The sequence below is a fragment of the Poecilia latipinna genome, unplaced genomic scaffold (assembly GCF_001443285.1).
Source record: "Poecilia latipinna isolate Pla-1442-1.1 unplaced genomic scaffold, P_latipinna-1.0 Scaffold3852, whole genome shotgun sequence".
NCBI classification, from domain to species: domain Eukaryota; kingdom Metazoa; phylum Chordata; class Actinopteri; order Cyprinodontiformes; family Poeciliidae; genus Poecilia; species Poecilia latipinna.
The window spans coordinates 19,842-30,569 of NW_015116468.1; the positions used below are offsets into that span (position 1 = coordinate 19,842).

Here is a 10,728-nt window from a genome sequence, read left to right on the forward strand (position 1 = left end):
CCTCAAATAATTTTTGGTTGCACCAGTTTTAAAGGAAAAACAAGCAAAAAAAAAAAAAAAAAAAAAAAAAAAAAAAAAAAAACATACAAAATGTAACAAGCTAATAAAACCTGCAGCTCATTAGTTAATAATAGGGTCATTTGGCTTTTAATTTCACACTGCTTTTAATTATTGACAAATAGTATTTATTAAACAAGACTTCAGTAGCATCAGTCCTCGTATCTAAAACGGTTAGTGATTCTGACTATCTGACCGGTCACACCCAGACATCAGCAATAAACCGTGAGCAGGAAATAAAACGTTGAGCGTCAGTAAAATGTTCTGTAGCAGCAGAGCCTCAATAAAGTGTGTCCTGCTTTTATGCATTCGTTTAAACTTTCTTCAACAGCCCATATTTTGCGCCCACAAACCAGTTCCTACCCACTAACCTAAACTATTGTTTCTCAATTACTCTGAAAAATCTTTCCAGGTATTTTTATGAGCTATGGATATAAATGACTGACATACTTTTTCTAACACTAAAGCAGCATATGTGTGGATGCACATTTTTTGCACTTTTTTTTTTCACTGTGAAGGTGTGGTAAAGTAGTTTTAACGCTGATTTAGGACTTTCCTTCCAGGAGTCTCTGTGACTAATAATAAAACGAGAAGAACATGCCATCAACAAAGCTTTAAAAAGGTGCAATCTGACAATTGTATTTCAATTCATGGTGTAACATTACGGAACAAGTTAAATGGGGAGTTAAAATCAAAATTTAATACAATTTAAAAGGAAATAAAAGGTTATTTTCACAGGATATAGAAATATGGGTGAGAGTTAGCACAAATGTGTATATGTATGGATGTATGTAAATCCAGATAAAATGGAAAATTAACATACGTTTATTTTTTATTTAATAATGAGGGTCCATCTGACAATATGGTGTGAGTTTATGGGGTAGGAGATCATAAGTTTCTGACTTCTTCCTACTTGTTTTTGCATTCCTTGTTCATGTGTGTGATTTTATACTTCTATCATGTTCGAAATATCTATCTATCTATATATCTTTCGTTTGCCTGTTAGCAAATTTTGTTGGATGAAAGACGGTGTTGCTCAAGTAAGAAATATGATTTCTCTGTTTTTCCAACTCTTATTTTATTTTACATTTGAATGTTGTAGGTGCCAATAAAACGCTACAAAGCAACTAAATGACAAATGGGATTATGAATAAAGGCATAGGGATGTTTCTTTTGCATTGAAATGGAAAATATTCTGATATTCTGTGTGATTAAAAAAAAAGAAGAAGCGCAGCACAGCCTTGAGATGAAATACGCTGCTGCATATAAAACATCTGACAGAGCAGTAAACAGCTGTCAGCAGCTCTGACAACATGCTGCAGCAGCCGTTCACCTTCTTTAATGCATAAAGCTCCATGTTGCATAAACAAACCTGTACGTACACACACAGGCGTTCATCCATAAATACATACGTACTGACCTTGCCAGCAGGCACCCACAGTCAGCTGGGTATAAATCTTTGAGGAATGAATCGGCCAATCGTCCGTCACCAGGTATGGCTCGTAGGTCACGCCGTCGACGAAGAGCGTCACTGCAGGAAACTCCACGTTGATCACGTAGTAGTGCCACTCCTTGTCACAGATCTGGAAGGCAGGGAGAAGCATCGCATCGTCTTTCAGGTTCCCACTTATTATGAAGCAAATCGAGCCTAATCTTCACAAAAGGACGGCTTCAAAAAGGTTCTCCAGGAAAACCGGTTCATTTTTTGGTGAGAATGCAAGATTGTTTCAATCCACTGTTTTGAAGGCGCATCTCACCTTCTGTAACTAAGAAGCAACAAAGCCTTCGCCTCTTCCCTGGATCATTTGCTGCATGTCATTAGACAACTAATGAGGTTTTCAACTAATGAGGTGTTCATTAAAGGCGCTGAGCAAGAGAAGAGTGGCAGCTACAGCCAGAAACTTTTAACAAAAGATGGAAGGATCCTTTGAATTTTTAGGGAAATCCCTATAAGGATGCCTTTTCTTCCCCTCATATTCCCTCTTCACATTATAAATACAAAACACATCATCCACTGCACAGAGCAAATATTATGGAAAAACACGCAATAAATAATTGACATCTTTACTTAAAAGATGTCTATTATAAACAAGTATGTCTATGGACATAAATCTCTAAAGGATTTCCAACACCTTTATAAATATTTTTTCTATATTACATGCAGTTGTTGTATTCCAACCAATTAAAATGGAAGCAAATATCTGATTTTTTGCATCAGAAAGCAGGTAACATGATCCCCCAGTACTCAACAGCAACGAAGGCAAACTACTCCAGTACACATGCATGCAACATGCATGTTCAGGGGACGACACTTTCTGATGCCACCCTGGGAAACCGCCCATATAACCCATATCTAAAACTGCCACTATATGCACATTTTCAAAAAAACATTTTATTGTATCACACCAAGCATTTCTGAAGATTCTCAGTTTACCAGGTTTTATATTCAGGATTTCAAGGAAGTCATTTTGTTTTGAACATTAATTTAAAATGTCCCTCTCTGGGTGCTGTAGTGGCGCAGGGGCAAAGCACAACCCACGTATTGAGTCCTCGTGGTGATGGTTGCAGGTTCAATTCCCAGCCTGGCAACATTTGCCGCTTGTCTTCCTCCTCTCTCATTACCCTCTTTCCTGCCTAACTCCTTTCAAATAAAAGCCACTAGAGCCAACAAAAACTTAAAAAAAAAAAAAAAGTCCCTCTCCATTCATTTCCTGGGCGACGAGGCAGCAGTCGCTTGTCCTCGTACAACCGGCGCAAGTCATAGATGTGCAGAGACGCAATAAAGTTGAAAATTTTTCAACGTTTCTTGTTCCGTAGAACAGAGACATTTAGGTAAAAATAGCAGTCTGATTATTATGCATTATGTAAAATTAAAAAATTCAGATTAATCGCATGCGCCAACTCGTTAATGTTGGCAGTCTTATATACTGCACAAAGCATAAGCAAAGCCTCATACCTCATAAAGTACCCAGACTTTTCCTCACATATTCAAGAAACTTCAACACTTTTAATCGACAAAGTTAGCAACAAACAAAAAAACAGAAAGTTGCACGCAAAGAAGCTTTTGCCATCTCGTTCTGAAGCCTTCTGCAGATCAGCACCTGATTTTCCCACTCTCATAGACGTGGGTTGCTTTTGTTTGTCTCTTCAGAGTTGATTCCACTTCTGTTGTGTGAAGCACGTCTTGACATGCCTGAGCGGGGGCCTCGGGGATGTTGCTGATAAGCTGCGTCTCGACCCTTTTTGATGCTGATTCTGTCGCTTTTGTTTGAGAAGTTAAGATTCCACCGAGTTGATTTCAGCTCTGCACTGCAGCCAAGCCTAATTACTGTTCATGCAGTTAAACAATTATCTGATCAAGCTGTGTAATCTGAACAATGCGGTTTTGTTGTTCAATGAAGCCGCAGAAGCATTTGATCATTTTTAAGTCATAATTACAACCTGGATTTGCGCAGAGCGGAAAACTAATGATGACAGAACATAAATCAAGAATAATGTGTTTGTAGATGCTTCATGTTAAACTGATAAGCAGAAGGAAAAGTATAAGTTGCTCATAAACAGTGTGCAAACATTGACACCAGCCCAAATGTTTTAAACTACACAACGGATATCATCTCTGCAGCTACAGCCAGGTGCAGAAGAGATAAAAGAGCTGAAGAAGAAAAAATATTGCGCTTTTTGTTATCATTTTTAATTAACAGAGAGAAAGTCTGATGAGGCATTCATTAAACGATAAGAACAACATCTAGAGTGGAGGAATCACTTCAGAATGACGTTGTTTTTAATCAATAAATGATGGTGCCGATTGTAAACAACAATCCTGCATCTGGAATCAACAAAGACCTGGCTGAAAATAAAATGATTCTGAAATAATTACATGTGCCAGGCATATATATATATATATATATAAAATACTATTTGTACAGACCACATTATCTATATCAGAATAAATGTAGGAAGAATGGAAAAGAAACAGCCGCGCACGATTACATTCTAGTAATTTCCGCTCAGTAAGTTCATTTATTTTAAAAAGTGTCTGACTCACGTTGTGCAGCGCTGGCTGTGCGCCTGCTCTCCATCCTGAGCGATACTGGCAGATTTCCTTTGCAAAGTTAATTTATTTGGAATCTCTTTACTAAACTTGGCATGTGAAGCTTTACATGGAGCATTTTTACAATCAAGATTTGAATTCTGTATGTTAAACTGGAAAAAAAAGCGCCCAGATTTCCCCCACGTCTAAAAGCAGACAGGTTCAGCTCTACACTCAGTAATATCCCTGCTTGTTTTTTGTTTTTGTTTAGTAAGTAGCACAATAGCAATCCTAAATGCAATGTAGATGAATACCTCCAATCAGCAGAACTTAAGCAAATGTCAGAAACATCAGGGTTTTTTTTTTTTGTTGGTGAAGTTGTTAATAAAAGAAAAAACAAAATTTGGTGCAAGTCTGAAGCAGACAGTCTGCATTTTATCTTCCATTTGACTTCCAGTGACTGATTAATGCATCAAAAAGTTGTTGAAAGGCTGCTTGAAAACAAAACCAGTAAAACGTTTGGAAGTGAAAACAGGTTAGGATGGATGCTGAGGCAGGGACACCGCGTGTGCACCCACGATGAACCGCGTCAGTCTAAGCTGGAACACAAGTTGGTTAGCGATTGTGTAGGTTTATGTATGTGTGTACGCATGTTGACATGGACTCATAAGTCCCGGCTCGTGACGGCTCCTCCGTCACAAAGGCTATAGATTGGTAATCCAACCAAAAGGTTCATGTTTAATCTGAAGTCTTTTGCATCAAGTTCAAGTTAAGTTTCCCGTCTGCGATGGGGGTAACTCGTATCTAGTCTGCAAAAACCAGTGCATCAGTGTAGGATTTTCTAGTCATCAAGAGAAAATTCTTAAATGAGTATTTAGCTTTAAATTAAAGGTTTAATATCCTTTAAATGAAACATTTTTGCAGCTTTCTAGAAGTTTGTTCCAAATTAGAGGAGCACAAAAATTGAATTCTGCTCCTCCGTGTTTGTTTCTGACTTTGGGTACGCAGAGCAGACCTGATGCAACGATAATAGATCTGTAGTGTGTTTTGGTGCCAAGCCAATTAATGATGTAAAAACTAACAATAGCATTTCAAAGTCTATTCTCTGAGTTACATGGAGCCAGTGTAGGACGTTTAGTACTGGAGTGATGTCATCTATTTTTGTAGTTTTAGTGAGAATGGGAGCAGCAGCTTTGGAAAACCAAATTAGAGAGTTTAAATCTACAAGCAACCCCGACTTTAATATCTAATTTAGCTGCAACACATATAAAGGGAAGTGAACTCTTCAAAAAAACTTGAACCTCAGGAATAGGGTGAGGGTTACACTTTATCGAGGTTACACTATCTATGACAAAATTTAACACAAAAAAGAATGAAACAAGGTATAGATGCAGTTAAAGAATAAAGCAAAAAAAAAAAAAATTACGTGAATCAAAACCAAAAACTCTAACAAAGTATTAATAATAAACCTAGAATTGACAGAAGCTTCTTCTTCTCTTTGTAGGAATCAAAGGTTGACCTCAAAGTTTCTGTATTTACACTGCAGGTCTCAGTCTGGCACATACAGATTTCCTGCAGCCTTATTGGTAAAGTTAGACTTTCAGAAACATTCAGGGAAAACCTTGGATAAGTTCTGCTGGTGGGAAATGATTTTCTGAGTTTGACCCCCACAGTGACGAAGACGATTTCTTTTGTATCTATTGTGTTATTCACTCAACTTCTTTTTCTCTGGGCGTAAAAACAGAAGAAGCAGAATCCAGACAGAAACTAAGAGACAAAACACACACACACATGCAAATAAAACCCAATTCCCCATAGTTTTTAATGTTGCTTTTGGAACATACTCTCTGCAACTGCATTTATTGAAAATCCTTTCCAGGAAGCATCCAACCCAAAAGCGACAGCTCAAAGGTCTTAAATAAAACGTTAGCACTACAGCGAGTCAGCTGAGTGACGGACACTAAAAGAACTGAAATGTCCATACAAATCTGCCTCAGTGCCAAATTTAATCTGATCTCAACACATGCGATTACTCTAATTACCAGGTGTTAACCTCCGAATCCGCAGCAGCACTCGGCGAGCTTAAGCCGCTGACAGACTTCAAAATATCAGAAATTACGCTGGCATAACACGGGCATGTGCGTCGCACATAGACCTCATTAGCAGATAAAATCAGCAGATTTTCTTTCTGCTGCTGAGGCACGTTTAAACACACACAGCTTGCCTGAAAACATATTAATCAGTGGGAGGTTGAAAGCATTTCTTCCTCGGCGTCAGTGTAACGAGACGTTGAGTGTTGAAACACTCTAATGAGCCGGTCCCAAGGCGGGTTTAAGACCCGCTTATGATGAACTCAATTATCAGAGCAGTCCCTCAGCAAAGACACGGCTACAGCGATACCACGCCCACACGAACGCAGATACATTTCAGGTGGTTTATTTATTTATTTATTTATTTATTTTTTGCCTACATTTGGACTTTATCATATTTATTCCACAAATCAGAAAGAAAAAAAAAAAGTTTGGACACAAACAGAGAGGATGAATGTAAACATTGCAGCACGTCAATCTGCATTTCTAATGCATATTAACCACCACAGTTAATAGTTCTTTCTTTTTTTTTTTCCATTTAATGAAATATCAATTATTTTAATGGCATAATCAGTTTAATTACATTTTAAGGGTAAAAGAATTCAAACTTATTGCAAGTGAAGTTTACAGAAAGCGTGTTGCATATTAAGCGCATTACAACTAAACACTTCTCCTATGTATGTTTTCTTAACCATCACTGGCAATAATCGAAATGGGTGAGAAATTGAAGGGATACAGAGACAGGAAGGATGTGAGAAGAAGAAACAATTTGGGTTTTGGGGGGTAGAAGAAGGATTTCGTGAGGCTCAGGATGGGAGGAAAAGTGACAGATCAGGAGAAGCAGGTGGAAGGACGCCGAAGGTGTCAAACAGACGAGCAGAAAGGTTCTGACGGATGAGGTGAGTGGAGAGAGGAGAAGACGGGATGCAGAGGCTCTGCAGAGTTGGAGGTCTGGTTGGGCCAGAGGGAGCTGCAGATGTTCAGACTGGAGAGCAGCATCCCTTGGCTTCTTGCTCTGTCTGCCTCTGGCTCCACAGTCCTCCTTTCTTTTTCTCTACCTTTTTTTTTCCTCTCCACAAAACACAGCGATTTATGGTGATTTTTGTTTTCCCTATGAGAAAGTAGAGGCAGCTCCTCTCTTTCTCCTGCAGCTCTTCGTTCCTGATTTCTGCCTTCGTTTTCAAATATTTTGTCTTTCTTGTGGTCGATAGATGATGTTTGACTTTCTTTCTTCAGCTCTCTCTGCTCCCCCTCAGACATTTACTTGCAGCTTCTTTTCTGCATTTAGATCATTCTCTGCCTACTAGTTCTCATTTCTAGTTGCTTCCAGTGTTTGTTTGTTTTTCTCTTTCTCTCAGGATGAAATGCAGACTCCATCGGGTCCAAGTCGCTTTTCATTGACTTGACACTCTTGGCCTCAGATTATCTGCATAATTATGCAGGAGAGTAATGATCTTTTCTTTGTAAACATCCCAAAACTTGTTTTCCATCAGAGAAGACCTGACTGACCCGTTAGTGTGGCGTTTAATGCTGAATATCGTCCTTGATGTTTTGCAGAGCTAAACTGATTTCTCTCAAGTAGATTATTTTAGTTTGGTCAGAAGAAGTTCGTTTGGTAACCATGAACAAACTCCATGACTGTTCTTCTGAAAATTCCTCTTTTAAACTGTTGCTATGACTACAGGTTTTAACACTGATGTGCTTTCAATGTTAGATGTCTGTTCGGGTTTATGAGTTCAAAAAAAAAAAAAAAAGAAACCGTCTTCTTGGTTTATTAGAGTCTCTCCACATTTCTTTACTCTTACAGCTTTCGATTGGTTTGACATGTACAGCGGCGACAGCAGTGGGAGTTGCTACGACCTCCAGCTTTTTCAAGGACTAAGACAATCAATCAAGTTATTTATGGCTTGGATTTATACACACTATTCACATGCAAGCTTTGAGAGACTGTCAAGCTGGAATACCTATGATTAATCACGACTTATGAACAGCACGCACAACCAGTAACAGCAACATTATCATTTTTCTGTTAAAGTCATTTTTAAATATGCAGCATTTTTATAACTAAAGGTAACATGCTGTAAAATGCAGAATACCGCTCCTTTAAAACATTAAGTGTTGGCATCCATCTTTGCAGTACTCTGAATGATATTGTCCACTGAAAAATGTACACACTTATCATAATACATTTCCAATCAATATGTCACACTTGCATCAAATGACCCGTTGACATGGAATACACTTGTATATTTTGTGTAGAAAAAGGCCAGAACGTGCAGGTCTGTTGTTTATCTTATCCTGCCCTTTATCTAGGAAACGACTGAAAAAATTAAGTTCTTGCAGGGAAGTTACTTGATAAATTAGAAGCTTTGCGGCGTGAGTTATAACACACAAGAGCTGTGAACACTAAAGAGTTGATTTTTTTAAAAATCTTTTGATGTGGATGTAAGAGATGTTAAAAACCCGCGTTGACCCTTGTGCAACCCAATAAGTAAATCCTTAAAAAGGACTTAAACTCGTATCTTTTTTTAATCACAGCGACCACTCAAAGCACTTCTACAGTCTGAGTAAAATGAGCTACTCTTCCCACCAAGCTAGAGCAGCTTCCTAATCTTTGTTCTCTCAGGTTTACAATTTCCAAACGATCCAAAGTAGTTCTGGTTTATAAAGTAAGATCTGAAAGTAGTCTGAGAAAATCTCACCTATCGTTTTAATCTATAAAACAGCACACTGTAATCAACTGAGAAGCAGAGAAAGCATTAAAAAGACTCCCGAGACATGTATTGATCAAATATCTTAATAGGGCTGCTGTGGTGACCAAAAAAAAAAAAAAACCCGATTGGAAAGCATCTCAGAAAGATGTTTTTTCTATTAAAAAGCACATCTTCTGTTCTTTTTTAACCAATTGTTCCCAAGAAATGAAAAGATTAGTAAACAATAGTTGCTTATTGTTGTTTGGGCTCCTTAAAAAAAAGCTTCGATCGCAGAATAAAACCTTTGCGCGCCTCTTTCTGGCATTCAGATGGTTTGTAGCTTCGCTGGACACGATCAAGTGTTGGCAGACTCTTACACACAGCTTCCTGATCTTACAGCTTCCTGATCTTTCCTCCATTACTTTCCCTTTCTCCCCCACTAATAACCAGAAAGACTAAATCCTACTTTGCTGAGCCAGGTTATTTTTGTTGTGCATTTCAATGCCGCACCGCTGTGGTTTATTGCTGAGAATAAAGCTTCACATTTAAGTCCATCTGCTTGGGGAACTCTGCCACAAAGTGTTTTAAGGAAAATATTACATCTCAGGCCCCCATAAAAAGGAGAAACGGCGCCAACAGGAGCTGGAAAATTACACAGTTTGTAGAATGAATTTATTCTGATATTTAGGATTTCAGCCTCTAGGAAAATACTCAGGCTCTTCCTGCAACGGTTCAGGTCAACTAATAAGTGGAGCAGAGTTTCAAATCTTTATGCGAGCGATGAGGCAGAGTAGATCCAAATAAAAAACTCCTTACTCATAGGCAGCATTTGTGAATTTGAAATCTGCTGACATAAACAGAACGACAAAGTCTTTGTGTTTGGCTGCCTGGAAGCCACTTAATAAGGTCAAGACCATTTGGATTCACTGGAGAGGGATGAAGAGGGATTCGTATAGCATGGGTGAAAGATGTTTACTTTAATGTTTCTTGTCGTTTAGAGGACTTTCACACCACCTGAAGGGCATGTTGGTGTTGGATTCTGCACAATTTGACCTAATGAATCCTGTTAATGCGTGTATCATTCATTCACTAAACGGGTGCTGGATGTGTCAGCGATGAGAGATCACTACGGCTCTTCATTCTAACAAATTAGGTAACAAGTAGTAAGATGTAGCTGAAGCAAACGGTAAACCAGGGGTGGCCAAGTCCAGTCCTCGAGAGCCACCATCCTGCAAGTTTCAGATGCATCCCTGCTTCAACACACCTGAATCAAATGACTAGCTCGTTATCAGGCCTCTGTAGAGCTGATCCCGGTCTGTTGGAGTAAGGATACTTCTAAAACTTGCAGGATGGTGGCTCTCGAGGACTGGACTTGGCCACCCCTGCGGTAAACCTTTCGCTTTAGCTCTTACTGTTAGAAACCATTTTAATTCTTCCGATACTGAATTGATCACCCACACAAGTCTACTGTGTATCAAAATGCAGTTTAACAATCCATTCTCATTCCTCTCCCAGAAACATTCAGTTGTAATTACGTACGATTAAGGATTTATTAGATATTAGTACGGCCGTCAGTTTCGGACTGCTCAATGTGACTCTAATGAACCCTTTCTAAACATTAAAGAAATTAACACCAATTCTACATCTGTGGGTCTCAGTTTTGTAGATAAGAAATGAGTGTTTAAGAGCGACGCTGAGTAAAGTCTAAATTTTATCAAATGCTGACTCGATTGCTCTCTGAGTATTAAAGAAAGGCCTAATAAAAGTAAACAGGAGCCATCTGGATGTGTCAGTTTTCCCAGCATCAGGAACTGATGACGAAGAAGAAGAAGAAGAAGAAGAAGGAAAGCAACTACTG

General features: G+C 38.6%; 1 protein-coding gene across 1 annotated transcript in view; it reads right to left on the reverse strand.

The window, feature by feature from the left end:
* Positions 1-1,676, reverse strand: part of LOC106941763 (calsyntenin-2-like) — a 17,205-nt gene extending 15,529 nt beyond the window's left edge. Inside the window, exon 1 of the mRNA XM_015024879.1 lies at positions 1,478-1,676. Within this exon, the coding sequence (XP_014880365.1) occupies positions 1,478-1,661 (184 nt within the window). The 5' untranslated portion in view covers positions 1,662-1,676. The remainder of the gene's footprint in view (positions 1-1,477) is intronic.
* Positions 1,677-10,728: the final 9,052 nt, after the last annotated feature.